General features: G+C 40.3%; 1 protein-coding gene across 4 annotated transcripts; it reads right to left on the bottom strand.

The window, feature by feature from the left end:
• Positions 1-69: 69 nt before the first annotated feature.
• Positions 70-22,228, bottom strand: thrap3b (thyroid hormone receptor associated protein 3b). 4 transcript variants are annotated; one of them, XM_042224779.1, is made up of 11 exons: positions 21,849-22,228; positions 12,647-12,801; positions 8,482-9,315; positions 5,813-6,418; positions 4,469-4,635; positions 4,213-4,324; positions 4,030-4,105; positions 3,257-3,438; positions 2,912-3,143; positions 2,281-2,430; positions 70-1,337 (listed from the first exon to the last, which is right to left on the bottom strand). In XM_042224779.1, exons 2-11 carry the CDS (start codon positions 12,766-12,768, stop codon positions 1,110-1,112), a joined length of 2,709 nt encoding a protein of 902 aa, XP_042080713.1. In that variant the 5' UTR covers positions 12,769-12,801; positions 21,849-22,228; the 3' UTR covers positions 70-1,109. The 4 variants fall into 4 exon arrangements, with proteins under 4 accessions (XP_042080713.1, XP_042080714.1, XP_042080715.1 ...); XM_042224780.1 differs by having other exon boundaries at positions 20,771-22,223; XM_042224781.1 differs by having other exon boundaries at positions 21,920-22,223.
• Positions 22,229-22,291: the final 63 nt, after the last annotated feature.

Below are 22,291 nucleotides of genomic sequence, written 5' to 3'. Positions count from 1 at the left end.
CACATGTAATAAGATATACCCTTGAAACTGCATTTATTTCTTTTTCTAAAGAAAAAACACTCACAAAAATGCCCCGAATCAAAGAAAAATTTATTGAAAATTAAAAGACGGGTAGTTCAAAGCTCTTGAACAGTAAAAAAGATTTCAGCATCAGACCGAACAAAATCAGTCCTGTTTGATTCATGCAGTATGTACAGTCGAACGTGGACGAGAAGGGCGCGGCGAGATGTGGCCAAACTAGTTCTGCTAGTTCAGGTCGATTCCATTTAAAATCATCACATCATGTTTGTTTTTTTTCCCCACAAATCTTCACATTTCTCTTCAGTTAGTTTTTTTTTTTTTTCTTTACACAAGTAAAACTGCAGGATTACAAAGCTTCAGATCTAATTCTATACATGGATTATGTCATGTAACACTACTGATTTTATTTTAATTAAAAATCTAGACAAACATGGCCTCTTATCTAAACAGATATGACGGCGCCGGAAAAATGTTCACGCGTTTTCTGTCTAAAACACATCCGTCTTACTATGGAAACATCCACAAACCAACGAGAATACGCAGCAGCTGCTGATGAGCTGCGTGTAAAAGCTCAGAAAGCAGAAGTGACGAACGCCCGGGGAGACCGCCACGTCTGCGAATCAGCGAGCCGGGCAGCTGCCTCCGATTGGTCCCGTTGAGCAACGTATGAATCAAATGTCTCATGCATTTAAAAAAAACAAAACAAAAACCCCCAAAACAGATTAATCAGATTTCTCCTACACGCTTTCACCTTCAAACATATCAGACGGACACGTGACCGTATTATTTCCTAAGGCACAATCTCTTTTCTTTTTTGCCGTGTCCGCGGAAACATTTTTTACCTTTTCGAATCTTTGCCGATGCGATAAACACAAATCAAAACTCACCATTTAACACCAAAACAAAACAAAAAAAACAATCACAGTAACAGTTACGCTCCTCTTTTCGCTTCTACACAGAGAACTCACTGAACATGTTAACCGTTAAAACGTGAGATGAAGCAAGATGGAGAAAACAGAAATTTAACCCCTTCATCACCACTAACCGCTCTGATAGGACTTCTACATGTAGGTGATGGAGCGAGAGCTTTACTGCTTCAGGCTCGGCGCATCCCCGGCGCCCTTGGCTTCTTTATGGTCGACTTCCAGGCTGTCGTCTGCCAGCTCCCCCTCCTCTCCTCCCTGATACATGTCGTGGGTCCACTTTGGGCTGCTGCCTCCCTTCCGGTACACGAAGCGGCCTCGGCGAGTGGGGAAGGAGCCGCGGCCTCTGCCCCGGTTATCAACCCAGGTTTTCTCTCCATCGCGATCATCGTGCTGAAAGTGTAAAGATGTGATTTATTTATCCCACAACATTCACACACGCTTAAACATCAAAGAAGTCCAAAGCACCTGAAATCTTTTCTGAAGGAGCTAAAACATTTTCAGACAAACTCCAGTGAATTTCTGGAAAATTACTCCTACATCATATTTATAAACCAACTGAACCGCTGAAAACAATAAAAGCTGAACAGGATCGAGCAAACTCACTCAAACTGAACTGAAAACAGAAACTTAAAAAGAAATACAAATAAAAAACATTAGACATCCAGATCAACAGAATCAACTTTGTAGGAATAGCACTCACTCTGTTAGGCAAACCTCCTCAACTGCTTTTTAAGACTTATCTAGTCAGCCAATCACATTGCAGCAACTCGATGCACTTAGGCATTTAGACATAGTCAAAACGACCTGTTGAAGGTCAAACTGAGCATCAGAATAAGGAATAAAAGTGATTTAGGTGACTTTAATTTAAATGGTTATTGGTGGTTTAAGAAGCTGCACACAACTGTCTCTACAGACTATTTTCTTTACAGAGAACGGTCTGAAAAACAGAAAACATCCAGCGAGCTGCAGTTCTCTGGATGAAAATGTCATGTTGATGCCAGAGTAGAATGGTCTTGGTGAGTTAAGTTGACAGGAAGAAAACAATAACTCAAGCAATCACAAGACGTGCAAACGAGCATCGCTGAATGCACGTGACATAGATGGGCTGCAGCGGCAGAAGTCACCAAAATCACAATCCAGCAGAGCAGCTCTCAAGGCCAAAGAATGTGCAGCTGAATACTGGAAAGGTGTACCTAATAAAGCAGTGAGTATATATTTTGGATTATGCCTTGCACTGACTGAACAGCTGTTGTTCACTGGACTACGTTTTAGGCCTTGCATGTCCTCCATTTCAAATACACCAGTAAATCAATTAGCAGCTGCAGAGACTCACCAGGTAGTACTTCCTGCTCTTGGGGGTGTATTCAGGGTCCCACTCCTCGTCAGGCGGCCGCACTGGAGGATTTATGTTGGCAGGGTTTCCATTGCTGTTGTTTCCAGGGTAATTTCCCCTGCTCCAACCTCTTCCTCTGACTCTGGGGAACTGAAAGCAAAAACAACAGGCAGGACTGAAACTCGCAGTCTTGAGACAAACTCTTTGATATCTAACGAGATGGAGGAGAAGATTATAACTAGGTCCTGTGACAATGAGACAAGAAAACACACACACACACACACGCGCGCGCGCGCGCACGCACAAGCACGCGCGCACACACGCACGCACGCACACACACGCACACACACACACACTACAGGCATTAGAGTTTAGTGATGAGCTGACTTTCCACTGACTGGCGCTACGTTACCTTTATAAAAACCATGTAGTGCATGGAATATGTATGATAGACTGTCATCATCATCATTTATTGTCATCATCCACATTATGATCCGTAGCATTAGGAGGAAGGAACAGAGCAGACAAGCGCAGTCTACTGTCTACTGCCATTAGGATAGGAAATCGCAAGAAGATGACATGTCAATAACAAAAACAGCCAAGGAGACATTCAAAGATGAAGGGAACTTACAAATCCACGGCCTCTGCCTCTCTCCATGCCATGGCCCTCATAATCTCGAGGGCCTCGGTCACCAGGGCCAGCGTAGTCCCGCGGTGGATAGCGTGTGTGGCTGAAGCCCTCCTCAGGGTGCTCCATCCCTTCCCCCATGTATTCTTTGCCTCGGAATGGCGGAGGATAAGGGGACTGGGAGGATGAGGAGGAAGAAGAGGAAGGAGAGCGATCCCGCTTCTTCTTACCCTTCCTGTAAGGCAGGTGACAAAAAATAAAGGACGTGCGTCATTAAAACTAAGTTATGAATCAGTGGATATACTGATACTGCTGTTATGAATCTGTGTCAAATAAATAACAACAAACTTGGATTTCTTGTGGTGCTTCCCAGATTTCTCAGAGGACCTCTCTCTACTCAGTCCCTGGGAGCCTCCCGGGCTCCTGGCCCCTTCACGCTTGAAGTCGCGCTCCTTCCCAGCAAACCTCTTACGTCTTTCAATATCCAGGCGAAGGTCCATCACGTCGCCTTTGAACTTTTTACTTGGGTCCTGCAGAGATTCGATTTTAGCAAACAGTTAAAGCAGCCGTTCACAGGGCTGATGGGAAATTTTTGAATGAATGCACAGAGCACCACACTGTATACAACATATACAAACACTGCGTTCCCTCAGGTGGTCAAGAAACATGTTACCGTAATCTGCAACTGTTACAAATGTAGAAAAACTATGATAACAAAATGTTTATATCTTACAGCTATTTGTGGAAGTATCTGTGGAAACCAGCAGCATGCATGTAGCTTATTTAAATAAACTGAATTTTACAGTTTTGTGGCTTGATTTTTTTTCTTTTTAGGAAAAATACTTACAAGGTAAAGGCACTGATAATCGTCCCTTGAGAGGCTTGGACTCGGGATCTTAATTCACTTCCTTTAAGCCTTTGCTTGGGTTCGTACATACCCAATCAATAACCATATCTCATAGGCTGGGGGGCTTGCTTGGCACTTATAAAACACAATTGGGCTCTTTTGATTTAGAAATACGCATCCTTTGAAAGAAAAGCACAAAGCTGAACCACTGCTGCTCTGGATTGTCTCAGATTTGCTTGTTCCACATACGTCAAATTTCAAAAGGGCTCGTCACCTTGTAGCTTGCCTCCTCCAAATCCTCAAACAGGTGAGAGTGCCTCTTAAAAGCACTGGGGGAAACATCGATTCTCCTAAAAGACGAGGGAAAAGCCTCATTAGTGATTGTAGGAAGTTTTTAGAACAGAGATTCTTGGATGAATTAATCAAAAATGATCAGATAGTCGTTTCTGGAGGCTACCTGTGGATTTCTGGGCTCTTCCTTGGCTTCATCATTTCTGCCTCTGCAGCTTTTCTTTGGTACATGGCAAAGCGCTCACTTAGAGTCATGTCAGAGGAGTGGAAGTGTTGAGCTGCAGACAAACCACAGAAAGGTATTATTCCAAATACACACAAGACTAACGCTGATAACTCGCTAATATGCAAGTAATGAATCGTCGGAGCTCATCAGTTTGCCCAAACCTTTGCGCGGACGTGACGCTGCAAACACACTGTACCTTTGATGTAGTGCACAATAGAGACTATGTGCTGAGCGAACAGCTCAGACGGGCTGCGGCGGAGCTGTGTGGACTGAATGTGCTGGAAAATGGAGCGAAATTCCGGATCCTTCTTAGTGGCATTCAGCAGCTCCCGGGGCAGGTGGCGATCTTTAGAGAGGGAGGAGCTAAGAGCAAACGGGAAGGAAGGAGCAAAGATTAATGCAAACATGCTGAACAAATATATGATGAAATGTTTGCTATTTGGTATCTGCATTTATAATGGCTGATAAATGAAAACTCAAGAGTAAAAAAGATGAGAGAAACACCCCTCAACCATGTAATTACGATGCACAGCGTGTCCACCAGATGGTAGTCTACTACTTCCTTGAACAGTAAATAAATAACTACATCTAACAAATGTTAGGGAAGTCTGTTCATGTTTCAAGTGTCTGAAAGAAAGAAAAATGGCATTGGAATATTGTGTTTTTAAAATCACCAAATTTTGAGATCAGTGTTAAATACAGATGCTATTTTTTGTTTTTAAAGAAGCTGTGAAGTTTAAAATGCAAACGTCACACCGATAAAAATCATCTCTTTCTTTCCTTATTGAGAGATTTGCTAGTTTGGTAGTTTGAAATCTTAAAAATAGAAAAGTGTCCAGCTAAGCTTTAAGATTACTGGTGCCACCTTTACTGCCCGTGAGCATTAGGCTACGTTCACACTGCAGGTGAAAGCGCATCAAATCTGATTTTTTTGACCCTATGCGACCCATATCCGATCATGGTGTGACAGTGTGAACGGCACAAATCCGATATTTTCAAATCCGATCTGGGTCACTTTTGTAAGTGGTACTGAATCCGATACATATCCGATGTTTTAGAAAGCAACTGCTGTTTGAACGGTCAGGTCGCATTAAATCCGTCTTTTACATCACTGACACAAGACAGACGCCAATTATCAGCTCCGCAGAAGCGCCCGAGAAGACATCGCGAACGCTTCCTGGCCATCCAGAGTAGATGTCAGTGAAACTGTTGGGAAGACAACGTGAACATTTTATTTGTACTGTACAATCTGCAGATTCTGACTATCCTTTGAAGCACCGCTCCTCTAAAACAGCAATAAGGATAATTATTAGGTTATTACATTATTATGTAAATAACAAAATAACATAAAGCAAAAATTGGGAAACGTAAAGTCCGAAGTCTTTATATTAAGGGCCATCAGTCAAACAATAGTGTTTGGTCTGGGTCTAAACAGAGCGCGTTGTGTGTGACGTCTTCTTTTGCGCATGCGGGCCGCTTTGAGGGTTCACACTAGAGCGCGTTTGCTGTCGCATTTTATTTGTAGTTTATTTGCACGTACCTGGGAAGTTCATCTAAAGAAGCGATTCTGAGCTCAAAGTCTTCTTTTGATGCAAACAGACGCGGTGCGGGCGATTGTTCACGAGGAGGAAAAGCTCCAGGGAACAGTGGCCGGTCTTTCTCTCTTGAAGTGGTTGGTGGGGACAAACTCCTTCTGGCCTTCTCCTTTTCTTTCTTCTCCTTCTTCTTGGACTTCTCCTCTTTCTTATGTTTGCGGCTTCGGTACAACTCCTCCTCCACATCATCAATGGGGTCTATGTCTTCGGGGTCTACACGGACTTTCTCCTTAATGGACGGGTAAGATGTTGAATAGCTTGACTCGTCCCCCCATTTCCCGAACATGTCCCGAGCTACGAGGGTAGGTTTTACCTCAGCATCCTCCTCAAGGTCTCTCTCTTTCATCCCGTGTGATTTGAGGAACTCTTCTTCTCCAGCCTCAAAGAAAGGCATAGTCTTGTCTTCCTTGATGTCACCAAAGGACGAGAGGTTGAAGAGCTCTCCAGTTTTGCCACTTTTCTCTTGTTCTCTATCTACGGTGATCTGCTCCTTTTCACGACTGTTCTCCTTTTCAGCTGCCTGCTTTTTGTTTTTGTTCTCAGCCATAAACCTGAAACAGAGAAATTCAAAGTGAACTTTAGCACCCGCACCTCCAAGTGAACCAATAATACGATTTAAATTAATAATTTCAGACTGGGATGAATAATGCAAGAGGGAAAACAAGACCACACAAGTGCAACATGTTCTAACAAGCTGAAAGTGAAAGGTACAATACACACTGGGGATGGGCATGCTTAAAACCAGGTTGTAAAAAGATTATTTACTGAAACATTAGACATTTTCCTGTTACCCAACCTTCTGTCCTTCCTTAATGTTTTCATTTTCATTTCTGTCAAACTTGTGCATCACAAATAATCTTGAAACTACCTTTTATTCTGAAAGAAAAATCGCTTAATGACACTTAATAAAACAGAATCATGAATCTGAATGTGTATTTATAGGCAGAAATAGACTAGAAGTAATAAATGTATGAGCTAGTTTGTCAGTATCACTTTGAGACAGGATATTGCTCATTTTAGATACACTGCCCAAAGATATAACAGTCCTACACATTTGTTTAGTTGTCTAATAAACGACTCCAACATCCCTCACAGTGTTACTGGGGACCAAGCTAATGCCACCCAGAGTAACTATCTGGTTAGAGATTTTTAGAGTCGCATACAATAACCTCAGTTATCAGAGGTTATTGTACAGCTTCTAAGCAGGAAATTGGAGGTCATACAGAAACTTAATGTTTTTAATACATTCCTGTAGTCCAGCTAACTTGTGTGAGTTCATGAAAAGATAAAGCTGGGTGTCATCTGCATAGCAATGAAAATGTATGCCTTCTTTCTGTATCTATCTATAGAATATATAATGTAAATATAAATGGTCAAAGTCCATAATTAACCTTAATGTGTGAAAAAAAAGACTCTCCATTTACATGACCAAAGTGGAGTCTGTTATTGTAGGGTCTTTAGCTTACAATATAAAAGCATATTGGTACGGTACGGCCTTATTTTTGCCTCCATTTGTTTTTACAATGGTCAGTGCTCAAATATACATCGCCAAAGTTTAAAGTCATTGAGGTCAGAATATGAAAAGGTAATTCCTCGATTAAAGGGACAGGAGCTAAAGCACCTAATTTCAGATCCACTTTAGTAGTTAGGTTGTTTACTAAGCCCCTTCAGAGCTCTATAATTACTGAATTTCATGACTTCATTTTCAAATATCCATCAGCAGACCTTGCTTTTTCTGAAGAAAAATGGCTTAAAGGGTTTTAGACAGCAGCATCTCCCACTGGTTTGTGAAGGGGTGGATCTGACAGCATGCTCATTTGCTAATTACCTGGGGCTAATTACTCGTGAGCCAACATGCAAATCCTGAACAATTGTCCTTTCTAACTCAAAAATTATTATAATTTACAAATTGGCTTCATATTCTAAACAGCATGGCCTGAGGGTTGATCATAAAGTCACCACAAAATAACGGAGGCTGAGGCTGTTTTCTCACATATTTCTATAGAACCAGAAGTCTATTGCAACCTTAAACATCACCCTTTGCTGGCCATTTAGAAAAATAGTGCCTTAAAACAGGTTTAAGGCACTTCTACATTTGCTTTTAAGAACCAGGACCACTAATTTAATTCCCCAGTTAGTGTGTTTTTTTTTAAATAAAAGCTTGAACTACCCTTCACTTTCCTCAAGAGACTGAAGGCAGACAAACACAAGCACTACAACCAAATTTGGAGATCACCTGCCAATTCAAATTTCAGGATGCTTGTCATCATTTGACTTAAACAACCTTATGGAAGAAAAAAAAAGCCCATCCCCAATGCAAACAGTACAGACCATGACTCACATTTCCATGGTTATATACTCACGTCAACACCATCGTCTTAAGTAAGTGGGATTTCATACAACTTCCTCTCAGAAAACAGCCGGCTACATTTTCAATTCACTTAAAATCAGGAGTCTTATGTTTCATTCCTTTTTAAACTGTATTCTTCCAAGGATCTTTGAAAAAAGCTAAACATGTTTGAAAGACAAATAACGTTCATGATTTGTTAGGAAAAATAAAAAGAGAAAATAATATAATTACATTTCAATATCTAAAATAAAGTACTGGACATACTTTTTGAAGGCAGCAGAGATCACAGTCTTATCTGTAGTTTTGACATCATCCTTTGAGAAGAATCCAAATCCGCTGAACGAGGCCGTTTGTCCAGACTTTGTGGGGCTCTTTGCTGGAGGTGATGCACTGCTGATGGTTTTCCACATAGTGCCACCACTGGTGGGCCCTTTGACCTCAGGACCAGAAGGCGCGTCCTCTTTCTTAGTCTCTGGGCTGGTTGGTTTGGGGCTTGCGTCGTAGTCAATCCATTTGCCACCAGATGCCTTCTCGATGACGCTGCCATCTGGTTCCGGAGTAGACTTCTCAACCTGACTTTCAACTGGCTTGTCTTTAGCATCCTTGTTGCTGGGCTTTCCCTTGCTGCTGCGGTGGCGTGGGGATGAGGAGCGGGACCGAGAGGAGTAGCTGGAGCGCCTAGAATGGCGGGATCGTCCAGAAGACGAACGATCAGAGTAGCGGGAGCGGCTCCGGCTGCCCGAGCGCTTCCTGGGTGTACGGGAGCGTGAGCGGCCCCTCCTGGGGCTGTGAGAATGGTGGTCCTGGTCATGATGCCGATCATGCCAGCCGCCGCCACCGCCGCCACCACCGCCGCCGCCTCCTCCTCCTCCACCACCACCACCACCCTGCCAATTACCCTTATAGCCATAACCTCCTCCACCTCTGTTTTGGTAATGGCCGCGTTGGTAATAGCCTCGGCCTCTACCTCGGTAGTGGTACGGCCTACGGTAGCCTCTGTTGTAACCTCTGAAGCCACCTCTGTTGTTCTGATAGTCCCGAGAAGGATAGTTTCTATAGGACGGAGAGTGCGAGCGAGAACGGGAACGAGACCTAGAACTGAATAAAAGGAGGGGGGAGAGAGAAGAGGAGATACATGTGAAAAGCTGTTCATAACATTAAGAACAAGTCAGTACAGGTAATTCACACAACACCAAACACAAAAAGATCACTGTCAAACTGTTGTCTTCTTAGGAAAGTATCACACATTTCAACCGGGTCTACTTGACATGTGGATACGAGATTTGAATGAAAACTTCTGAAAACCTAAAGGTTTATAATCTTAGTGCATTAGTAGTCTGTGGGTGCTACAAAAAGCTTTGAAAACAAACATCTATTCCTGCACGTTAAAAAAAAAAAAAAAAAAAAAAAAGGCATCCACCAAAGAGGTTTAGGTCTTTCACCAGTTAATAAAAACTAAAGGTCTGAGAAATAGGGAATAAAAAAGGAGGACTGAATCATCCCAACACACACAGTAAATAGACATTCCCAAAGTCCCATTCTAAGACAGGAAAAACGGTCACCGTTGCACAAATTATTATTTAATGTGATTATTTCCTGGTCTGCTTTAAAACTTTATATTTTGTTTGGGCTGCTGCTGAACAAATTAAGCAACAATCATCATCTTACAAGCCAAAAACAATCAACTCAGAAACTATACATCGAAAGCAATAAGTTGAAGCCCTCCAAGTTAAATGCTTAAATTTATACTGATTCATAATACAGGAGTAACACCTCAGCTGCCTGACCAGCAGATGGAGCCCAAATCAAGAACAGGTCTTTTTGCTCTGGTAACCTTTGAGACTCGGATGTCACACAAAACCTTTATTCACTCGTGGATCTCCGAGGCTACAAAACGGACCCTAGTGGTCCACAGACCCTAATGTAGGTGCACACTCCAACAGGAGCTCAGTTACTGAGCACTGTGGCCTGATTGGAAGGAGCAGCAGGTTGCTCACATGTAAACTAAAACAGACATTACAGATCTCCGTGATTAAAAGAGTTCCATTTCAGCAAACGGTTACATTAACAACAAAATTACTTAAGGAACTTCACCTACACATTCCAGATAAAATCAAAGTCAAACTTTTACTCATGCAACACAGATTATCTCTCCTGGAAAAAGAAAACAAATCTTCTCTGCTTACCCCTTGGACCTTTTCATTGAAACAGAGCTGTTGTGGACTCGGCTGCATCAAATACAAGACGGGGAAAAAAACAACACTTGTTCGCACACGAGGGCCTTAATGAATGTGTCGGAAAAACGAGTAGACCCAGAGGGAGGAGGCATCAGAAAGGGAGGGAGATAACAACAAGGCCAAGAGTGGTGACTTATCTTCTATTTCCTGCTTTGAAAAATCATTGATATTCAATACGGCAAGAAGAAAAAAGAAAACAACCTAACAACTGTCTCTGAATGTGTTTATTGGCTCCAAAAACAGGCAGACTGGAAATAGAAAGGCACGCCGGTAGATTTTTAGAGTGAAGGTGCGCTGATGCAAACTGCTTAAAAACAAATCATGCAAATCAAACCTAGAATGAGCTGCGTTGAGTCAAGGATGAAGGACCCACAGAGTGAACCTGAGCAAATACTGCATACTACACAAATACATGCAGCTGCAAAACATCTGTATTTGTGAGAGATAATTTAGGAAGAAACAATCTTCACTGAAACTGCTCAGCCCTTTGCATGAGTGCTTCACTGAAAGATGAGCCGAATCAGATAGTTAGTGAAACACGAGCCGAGCATTTCCTTGTTACTTCGTACTCAGTAAACACCAAAGCCACAAAGACCTTTGTACACAAATACACTCCACTTGCACTCATTTTTGACTGAATTTTCCTTAGATAGTAAATGCCAAAATCTATGACAGCAACTATTACTTGCATCATATGCCAAACATCATATGTTCCAAAACAAACAAGGTCCAGTTTGTCAAACTAGGCAAGATTACTGGAAATGAATGCTTTGACCTCCTTTAGAAATGGGCAGACACTCCCCTCTAAGCCTTCTATCATCTAACCCTCTACACCACAATGGATTTCTAATGTGATAGTCCAGATACCCGAGAATTATGAAGGATAAATGAGATCTGATGAACTTTACATGAAATATAGTTTTAAAAAAAATGCTGTAAAGTGTTAATTATGAGTTCGTTTTTAATTTAAAGATCACCCCTTTTAAATTATATTCGACCATTTAACATTTGTATATTTTATCATGTATTTCTTCCTCATTGCGCTCTCTTCTTACTCAACTCCACTTCTTCCACTTCCTCCTCTTTTAAGTCAGAGCTCTAACACAATACATTTATTTATTCCCGATATTGTCGACAATAATTACTGTACACGCAATCTTACTGGTTGACTTACTCGACAGCAGAGAAGAGCCAGCTAAACAAAACCAGCTCTTAACTTACAACCAGTAAGTTAAGAGAATACCAGCTATCTTAAGACTCAAGTGATCACTCGAGTGATCGTATTCACACATCGTTTGAGAGTTTATTCGCCAAGTGTCTGAGTATGACAATATATCTTGTGAATGCGTCGTGTTACCATGATGTCCCCTAAAGCTTATCTTCTCTTCTTTCTGAAACCACTTGAATTTTGAACAAATTATGGCCATTTAAGGAGTACTTGTAAAATGTTCACACCACCAGGCCAATTTTTTTTTTTTAAATGAAAGAAAGCTCCTCTTATACGCTTATCAGTTATGTTTAACATCAAAACGAAACCACACCTCTTTGACAAATATTGGTGTGACTTTAGAAGCTACTTAGTAACAATCAGACACCTTTAACTAACACAAATATGAATTTCCTGTGGACAGGTATTGTTAAATTCTCATGGGTTAAAATTACTCCATTTTGTTTTTGTTCATCTTAATAATTCTATTATCTTCTTCATTGTTGGATCTCTCTTCTTTTATTTTCTTTAGCCTCTGATAACCTAAAACTCATCTTATCTGGCAGCCAGAATGGAAAGAGTGGTCTTATTTTCAATATTTTTATCTTATAAGTTTTAATTTCATCTCACTTCAACTTTTTTTTTTTTAATATACCGTAATTTATGTGTGACCTCTTGGCAAGCCTACATTTACAGTATGCTCTTTATATATTATACTCTTACTAGTCGACTCAGCTGGCAGCAAGCATATGCACCTCCTAATGTGTCAATTTGGAGTCATATAAGTGTCAATATCCAGCACAAGCAGCACATATCAGAAAAACGCCACCCTGCTGAGCCATACTGAAATATTTATTTATATTCAACCTAATATATGCTTTCCTTGTTTTTGATATCGATCCATCCATCAATTATTTATTTAATTATGAGGTCAAAGTATGTAAAAACTGATATTTGTGACCCCAAAGTTCAGTCAAATGTTTACCTGTAACGACGTTTTCTGGATCTTGAGCGGCTTCTAGAGTGGGATCTGGAGTAGGACCTGGATCTGGACCTAGACCTGGATCTGGAGCGGGACCGAGCAGGAGAATTTGGAGGCTTTGACATCTTTGATCTCAGGCCAGTAAAAGTATTGCTTTCCTGAAAAAAGAAAAAAAAAAAAACAGAACACAGCTGCTTGAACACAGAATGTACTTTCCAGGCGTCACTAAGCAAATGAAACAAGTACCAAAGGTTGTTATGTCGGGCAAACATCAAATGAAACAAACATATATCAGGACTACGCAGCTAAACACTTCAAAACCTGCTGACAGATAGACACTGAATAATGTGCGCAACACCTTCTTACCCATCACCAAGACCCTGCAGCCCCCCATGACCTTGAACTGTCATGAAAATAAATCACAACCAACTCAGTGGCAACAAACCAAAGCCAATGGGTCAGCTTAAAGACCGCAGCAGACAGCTGGATCAAGGTGTAAACATATACACAAGAGCCGGCAGCAATATGAGACAGGAGGAGAAGAGCTTCTGTGCACAAAAGATATTCAGGCTGTTGCTGAAGAGGAGCGAAAGCTGGCTAAACATCAGACACGCTTCAACATCCACAGTCGAGCCACCGAGATGGCAACAAGATACAAACAACATGGTCCAAATGTGAGAGGCTTGTTGTTTCTTTAAAAACGAATTTATCAAATAAATCCAGTGAGAAATACAGAATCAGCTCTGTGGTGAACTTTGCTTCTGTGACAACTTTGCTTCATGTGTCTTAAGATACACAAAAGAAAAAGAGTTCTTGCTGGGTTTCACCTGTTAGATGCTTTTAAAATCCGAGTGAAGGTAATTTATTCTCTTTTCACCTTCAATATGATGGGAAACCAACAAGGGCAAAACAAAGTAGGGCTGGGCCATATTATACCGTTCACGATAATACCGGTATAATGTTAGGCAACGATAGGAAAATGAAATATCGCGATAGAATGGGAGTAAAACGCGCATGCGCAGTGCCTTTGTTTTCATACGCACATGGCCGATCGTTGAGTGAAACAGATGAACCAGAATTGGTTTGCAAAAATGTGCAACTTCAGTGATGTGGAACTGGTTTGGTGTTTGTCCGTCAGATACACAACAAAGCACATTTTTTTGCAGAACATGCAAGCGGCCGTCGTTATTGTCGTATTTGTCGGACTAAGATGCTCTTAAATCTGGGAGTAATCTGGGTCCTAAACTCCGTATGCTTCAGGTCAAACAACACTGCAGCATCACTTAGAGTTAAAAACTGTCTAAATTCTTTCATCTTTAATAAAACGATCAGCATTGCTGCTTTACCAGGTGTAACTATAAAGTTTAACTTCCAGGCATCCATGAAAACAAAAGTTATTACATTTAACGGAGTTAGAAGTTAGCAGGAAGCTAGCGGAAGTTAGCTCGCTAGTTTCGCTAGTTACCTAAGCATGATATAGCATGTTCTGACTGAGAGATTTCTGAAAAAAATCAAACGTACAGCTCTGCTATCACTTCCAACATAAATGAAGACAGGAAACTAAACAGCAGTGACGTTTGTAGGGTTACTGAAGTTGGGCTAGCTGGTATATAATGATGTGCTACGTGATCGCTAGCGACACAGCTATGTTAGCATAACATAAACAGTGAAGCTGGAGGACGAACACTAACACTTTTCCACTTATAAAAGTTAACGTGAAGGTTCCTATGGTTAGAGACAAATGCAATCGCATGGCAGGATGCTGTAAACGGACCAAACTTCAGTCAGGAGAACAACTGAGATAATCCATCCACAATACGAGGTTAGTCATTAATATACTGCAACAACATGGGAATAGAGCAGCTGCCAGAGAATTCAACATTAATGAATCAATGGTACAGAAGTGGAGGAAGCAAGAAGAATGAGTTTAATAAAGTTTGATTTATCTGACTGCTTTGTTTCGCTTAATGTGCCTTATAATCCCGTGCACCTTATGGTCCGAAAAATACGTACTGCACACTGCAGTTTAATGTTGCAAAGCACCTCTTTTTAACTTCAGTGGATATTATACATGGTTATGCTCAGGATATGTCAGCCCATTTCTACTGGAAATGCCTTTTGGTTAAACTTTCAGCAAGGAATTTGCATTTGCACTGTTACATTTTTATAAAGCTTTAATGTACATAAAAACCAGCTTCTTGTTTAAGTGAAAATAAATGGAAGGTTGTCTTTTTGCGCTAGTAATGTTGTGGAGTTGTATTTTGTCTGCATCAATTATATCGTCGGTTATATCGTTATCGCAAATTTTCAAATATATATCGTGATAAATATTTTTGGCCATATCGCCCTGCTCTAAAACAAAGTACTCCTTTTATATCATGTCACCTGGATCCACATAAGCAGCAGAAAAGGGACATATGGATGGGTTAAAAAAATTACTCAAAATTATTTTTTATAACTATATAATAACAATTATACAACGAAAGTAAATCAACATCAACTGATCACTATTTAAGTTTCTCGTCCTTTTTAAAATCTAACATGCTAATCATTACTAGCTACAAATATAAATATTGCTGCTATTTAAGACTGCAAATTACACATTTTGAAAAATAACAGGTGACATTTAAAATGTTTTAAGACCTTCCAAACTTTAAGCTCTTTTTTTTTTTCTTCCATCGCCTTTTTCTAATAAAGGATCAAATTTCTAGATGTATAACAACCCTTTAAAGGTTTGTCTTAACTGACAGTTAAACACACAGTGATGATAGGGCTGGGTGATTTTAATCTCAAACACGACTGATCTATCAAAGGGTTACGAAAGCCAGAGGGAAATTCATGATTACCACCTGCTCTTAAAATTTTCGTGCAGCAGCTGCAGGCCAGGAGAGCACCGGTTGCTCTTGAGGGAGTGGCGTTGCGAACCTGTGACTTCAGTACTTCTTTATTCGAGTTAGAGCTGAAGTGCAAGAAAATCCGCTTTGAAAATTAATCTTTTGTTGAGTTAATGAAAAATCATGTTCAGTAATCGAGACTGCACCAAAATAACTGATTGGTAGTTTAATCAAGCACCCCTAAAGGTTGTTGCCATAGTTACTGCAATAATAACAAGGGTTTTTAATGCTTCTGAATTCAACAAGTAGATTTTGTCTTTAAAACAGCTTGCCCAACACTATTCATCGCTGAATTACTTCTTTCTTTCTTTTTTAATCTTACCACTTCTACTAAACATTGTTTTGTGCGACAGTTAAAGAGCAGCAGTGAAGTAAACAGACGCCGTCTCCTGTTAAGTAACCTCAACTCCAAAAATAACTAATTAATCAACGCTGACAGAAACCTCCGAGGAGGTGAGGGATTAAAGAAGCCTTTGGGGGATGCAGATGGTGTTTTATCCCAACACTGCAGGATAAGACGATGAGACTTTCTTTATCTACAGCAACGATTCCTAAACTTAAGTACGCCGTGTCCCAATTTACTTTAATCACAAGCCACAGTTTTATTGTGATGTTATGATGAATTTCTTTCAGTTTTTTCCCCCGTTTATGGCTCTTTTTGCTTGCTGATAGCCACCTCTCCATTTTCCTATCAATAAGCAGGATTATTATTGGTAAATTTTAAAAAAAAAATCAACAGCTTTGCTTTTGTTTTATGACTTTTCATTAGTATTTTTTTTTAGACGCAAATATTTAATCAACAACATAAAACATTTTTTGTAATCCACCTCTCTCAGCCCACACTTTGTGAATTAACTCATCTACAAGCCAGTTTCTGACAAAGTAACAAGTATTTTTACCCTCCACTAACTTTAAATTGGGTGCATGGGTGTTTCAAGTGTTTTTCAAACTCTCAGAAAGCAGCAGGCATGGAGCGGGTGGAGCTGCTTTTGTGCAGTAAAGCGCAGAGAACTCGTTTACAGCAACAGGAACTAAGGAGGATGTTTAAGAGGCAGCATCCTGGGTGATAATGACGTCAAACTGTCATCTCTAAAGTCTGAAGCCTTTAAGATCTCACTTTGAGACAGCAATGAAATGACAACTGTGTGTGTGGGGGGGGGGGGGGGGGTTTAACCGAATGTTGTGGTTTGAAGAGACGCCACTTTCTACCTGCTAAACAAAGGTTTTTCATGCAGGTTTTCAGACCACCACTGCAGACCACTTGAGTTTCCTTCATTTGTGCAAATCTAGGGCACAAAAGGTCCTCACTTGTTTTTTTTCCCCAAACTTGAGAATGCTCAATGGCTGATTTTACTTCAAAAGAACCCATGTCTTTTCCCTTTTCAGGGTTCCTTCAAATTGCAATTTATTTTGTTTCCATTTGTCTGTGAAACAAAGATTATTTAGATTGGCTGTTTATCTACACAGGCCATCGTAAAAAGTAGTGACCAGGTTGAAGGCTGCCTGTCTCAGTCTTTTTTTCCTGTCTGTGGGACAGACAGCAGATGAAACAAAGCCTGCTTCTCAGTTAAAAGCAGCAATTTCCTGCAGGGTTGTAAGGAGGACTGGGCAAGTTTATTGGTGCATTATTTCTCTCTGATTCACTACTTTGTTTTCTCTCTTCATTCACTCTATAGATTGTTTTTCTCATGTTAAATTTCTCAGGGCTTAAACCATGGCAATAAGCCCATAAAGCCTTTACTGAGTCAATGAGTCATTTCTGACTTTCATTTTTCATCTCTTCCATTTGCCCTGTTTTTCACCCCTGGCTACCACGAGGTTGCTGGGTTTTTGCTTGTGGCAGTTTAGTCAATCAACAGCTTGCAGCGATGTATGATGATCCAAATAATCAAAGTGACTGGAGATCGCTCATCAATCAAGGTGGTCACTTCCTCTCTTTAACGTGTTAAATTAACATAATTCCTATCTGAATCTGCCCAGTACATATACGGTAATCAATACAGGTTCATGCCTGGACCTCTGCTTGCTTTGAAAATTATTTGTGTGTGGGAGTGGTTAGATTGACCCATCATCATCGTCAAGTGAGAGAAAACTGACTACTGGTTTTGACTTTTAATTCAGAGCTTTTAATTTTACTGTACTTGAACAAATGCTTGTTCATCTCGCTCGCCTCAACGTTCCCCATGGAGTGTTTTTGTTGGTGGAAAACAGTGTGAAGGAGAGAAAGATGAGCATATTTAGGAAAAATGTGAAAAGCTGTCCGTGTAGCAGGCAGAAAGTACCGTACCTCCAAACTGCTGCTGTGAGCTCTCCTACAAGTAACCAATGTCCTGCTGCTGGTGGCCAGTAAACACAGAACGGAAATTAAAAGATCAGCATATTGACAGTGATGTCTGATCTACTTTTCCAAGTCAGGATCTGAGTTAGGGCTGGGCGATATATCGAGTTCTTTTAAAAATATCGATATTTTTATATGAGATATAAGATGTGACAATATCCTTTATATCGATATAGTCTATGTTACTATATGGTTATGGTTACGAAGCGGATTTCAAACTCCAGGCTGTCAGTCACGCAGTAGAAGTTGGGAACAGAGCAGCTGTGAAATCTGTCTATGTTATTATGCTCAGCGTCTTTTAGTTTACATTTTGACTGCACAATTGTGAGCTCTTTGTTATACACAAAAACAACAGTTTTCTTTTATTTATGGAGCATTATTATTTAATAAATGCTCATAATTTATTTTTGAGTAGTTTTTTCTATGCTGTATATTAATAAAAGTGCCTGTGTGACATCTGGGACACAGCTTTGACTATGAACTCTTTTTGTTCTTACTTTATGGCTTTAAAAAAAAAATATCGAGATATATACCGTATATCACCATCTAGTTAAAAAATATCAAGATATGAATTTTGGGTCATATCGCCCAGCCCTAATCTGAGTAATATCCGATCCAAATCAGATATTGGTGCATGCTTTGTTTTCAAGGCTGCTCAGAAGAATCTACCTATTATCAGATACTTCTTTGTCCCCTGAATAAACCTATGAAGGAAATCCCACAGGGGAGGTCCCCACGGTTCGAACAAAGAAAAATATTCAGGTCAGCGAAAAAATTCCTTCAGTGAAAAAAAAAAAAAAAAAAATCAGTCTAATACCAAGGAAAGAAAACAATCTCCTTGCATGAAAGGGTTCCTGTGTAAGCAGTGAGTCTCTCATTAAGAAACTGTTTATGCAAATCTAAGCTTATAAAAGCTGCGAGTTTATAAAGAGTTTATATTCACAGAAGCAGCACCCCTGAGTCTGCCCCCTTTGCAGACTGTATGTATGTTTTAAATGATAATTAAAGCAAGGTGACTCTCACAACATTACCTACTGTATGCTACTAAAGCATCACCCACACTGGCCCAGACCAAAAAAAGGAAGTGAAAACAAGCACAAATAACTTCAGCTCTTTCACCGCACACCATCTCTGAATGTCAAAGTGTTTCTCGTGCCCCGACTCAACTATCAGATAATGTGCAATAAATAATGTAGAAGTGGTTTGGGGTTACTCTGAAAAGCAAAAAGTGCTGCTTGACGGTTATAAGCACGATGAGCGAAGAATGAAACTAACTGAAGCTGCGAGGGGAAAATATCCGCGAGTGAAAACTGGAAGAACCAGAATAACAAATCATGTTAAATTAGGTGATTTTAAAATGGCGTCTTCACTCTTAAGTATTTCAGTACTGAGCTTCAGTGTTGAGCAATACATCACTAAAACCACTGAATGACGTCTTGCTGTGACAAGGTGTTAAATTGGTGAAGGAGCAAATGAATAAATGTCTTTATACTTGATTCTAACTTGCTGCTACGTCTTTTTTCTTTTTCTTTTAAACACTGCTGCAGCTACTGCTCCTAAAAAACATAGAAAACACAACTTTTTAAGTTTCAGGGATCTAAGTTGCAGCCACCACTTAGAAATCAACAGCAGCAGCAGAGAGAGCAGTCAGTGACAAAAATACTTAAATCAAAAGCTTTATTTTACCACTCTATATGATAAATTTCAAGATTAACAATTTTTTAGCAGCATTAATTTTGTCTTATTTGCAACAGAGTTGAATTTCATTGGTAATAACCGTTTGATAACATATCTGACTGGTGGCGGTGACACTCACGGTGATCATTTTGCTCAGAACAAGGGTCACATGACCCGCAAAGCACCCTTTTTTATGTGAGCATGTACAGAGCCTGAAGCAGAAAGAAAGCTGATAACAACCATTGTGATACCTCTTCTCTCCAACTGGGTTGAGTCAAGCAAGCTAAAGCAAAGGAAGCCTGGCGCTGTTGAACGCCCCCACTGGACGTGCATGGGGTTGCTCTGACTGTATAACTGAAGACATGACATTACTATTGGCTAACAACTTGTAATTGACAGGATATTTACCAACGAGAAAATCTTATACCATCCTATTTTCTGACTCTAATAAAAAGTAACTAAATAAACTTCATGTTTTATTCACCATTACTTTAAACTAGGGATGTGTGCGTTACTAGTCAACACAAGAAACACTAGTCTTGTTAAATAACTGATTCTAATTTTATTAATTCGCAAACAGCAGTTACCTTTTGGTTCACATATATTACAATCCAAACGCAACACCAGACAGGTTAAGCCCCTCCCTCTCTCATTGGCAATGATAGCAGCCATGCCAACTGTTATGCTGTACTATGATAAAGAAAAAGATCAGAAGGTTTGGCTCTGTCAGGCTGATCCAACGGTACCGCACAACCAAAGGGATGCATAATCACCATCTGCACAGAAACTTGGATAATAAACCACTTAACCGCACTCAGTAAACTTATCTGACTTTGTGCAATTTTAAATACAAAGTAAATGGTAAATAGACTGGTTCTTATACAGCGCTTTTCTACTCTACCTGAGCACTCAAAGCGTGTTACACAACTTGCCTCATTCACTTCTTCATAGAAGCACTTTTTTCTATGCCTTTTCTACCAACTGCTTTCTAGCTAACATTCACACACATTCATACCCCAGCGGACGCATCGAAAAGCAACGTGGGGTTAGTATGTTGTGCAAGGATATTTGGCATGCACAGTGACATGCAAAATGTGATTAATGGTTTCACATATATCCTAAAGACACGTACAATATTTGCATTGCCCATTTTAAACTTTGTCGAACTGACTGTTCTCGGTTTTCTGTGGGGTTTTTTTTTTGTCTTTTAACACTTACACATGAAACACCTGGTTCGACAAGCCCTGACGAATGAGGACATCTGGCATAAAAACTTGTGTCAAATCAACAATGTAGATCCAATGTAGGCAGCAACTGAAAGACTAGCAGACAATGCAGTTGCATGCAATGCATGTATGTGCAGTAATGTAAACTGAGGCAAATTTGGTAGTCATTTGTATTGGTGTCACATGACGGCTGACTCCAATAGAGGTGAATACGCATTTAGTGTGGGTTAAAATATTAGAACTTCAGTAAAAAAAACATCTATTTCATTATGTATAGTGTAAACCTACAAGCTGGGGTAAGAAATGGAGGACAAGCTTATTAATACCATTGAGGTTGCAGGAGCTACAGTGTGTGGCTCAACTTTGCTTTTAGATAGAGAAAGGAAAAAAGGGAGGCATCTTTCATGAAAATGAGCCAAATTACAGGACTTCATGGTAAGTCCTGAATACATGTTACTGTGGGTCAACTCCTCACCTTGTTAGCTGTTCAGGGGCGAGAATTAATGTGGTTTCACAACATGGCTGGATTTGTGGGAGTAATGCAAGTTGGTAAGATTGCATTAAAATACCCTTGAGCGTAGCCTATAGCCATTTATTTTATAAGTCTATGCTCAGTTACCTTCAAATAGTGTTGGATTTGTGTCACTCTTTGCATTATACAATATGCACCAATAAGCCCTATAACTACTCCATAAAAGCCAAATTTCATTTTGCGCTTGAACAAGCGTGGTCAGCGTGGATACCAGCACTCATCTTTAACCTCGAGTTTGACCGGATCACTAGTTTTGTTAACCATTACCATTTAGGAATGCGTTTTTAAGCAAGAAGACTGCCTGAGGTTAGGAGAGCAGGTGTCACAGAGATGGAAAAAAGAAAGAAAAATCTTTACAAAATGACATTAAACATCGATGTGCTAATGATTGGTTTGTTTTAATGTGCAACCCCAACCGTGGAGTCCAGTAAAAACCGATTGCAGCTATCGATACTTCCCCTGCAGGCAACAACGTTAATGAACACGTTACTCATTTTTCGCCACCTATTAGCGCAACCACAAAATCAAACTCGCTTACCTTGTTCGCGTTTCCACACGAATGGACGAGAAGCGTTTTTTAAGAATAAATGTCTGCAGAAGTAGACCAACCTCTGAGGCCAGGCTGCCTGGTCGTCGGGTCCCTCCTTCCTGGTTTAGTGCGCTGACCGAGTGTTAGCCACCTAGCCTGTTAGCAGCGGCACCGAAACCAACTTAGCGAACAAAACAGGCCCACCGTACCTTTACGAGAGGCAAGGCGCTCGGACTACACGCTCACACTGCATAACATATTTACTCGGAGACATCTCTCTCTCTCTGTTAATTGTGCTAAATAGTGCGCTTTGTCGACATTCACGGGTAGTTAACGCTCGACCTCACGCTATCTAACGCTAACGCTGAGTCCAGATCACGCGAGACTTTTTGTGACGATGCATAAACGCAGAGAAACCTGTAGAACATAAAATATAAATATATATAAAAAAT

Source organism: Haplochromis burtoni, unplaced genomic scaffold (assembly GCF_018398535.1).
Source record: "Haplochromis burtoni strain Fernald_Lab_line unplaced genomic scaffold, NCSU_Asbu1 Contig_149, whole genome shotgun sequence".
NCBI lineage: Eukaryota > Metazoa > Chordata > Actinopteri > Cichliformes > Cichlidae > Haplochromis > Haplochromis burtoni.
This window is presented reverse-complemented; position numbering and strand designations above follow the sequence as displayed.

Coding starts and splice junctions, on each gene's coding strand:
- thrap3b (XM_042224779.1), bottom strand. CDS start 12,768: ATGTCAAAGCCTCCAAATTCTCCTGCTCGGTCCCGCTCCAGATCCAGG. Junction 4,325..4,468: donor TATTGTGCACTACATCAAAG/GTACAGTGTGTT, acceptor GTTTGTCTGCAG/CTCAACACTTCCACTCCTCT. Junction 2,431..2,911: donor GAGGCAGAGGCCGTGGATTT/GTAAGTTCCCTT, acceptor TTTTGCTTTCAG/TTCCCCAGAGTCAGAGGAAG.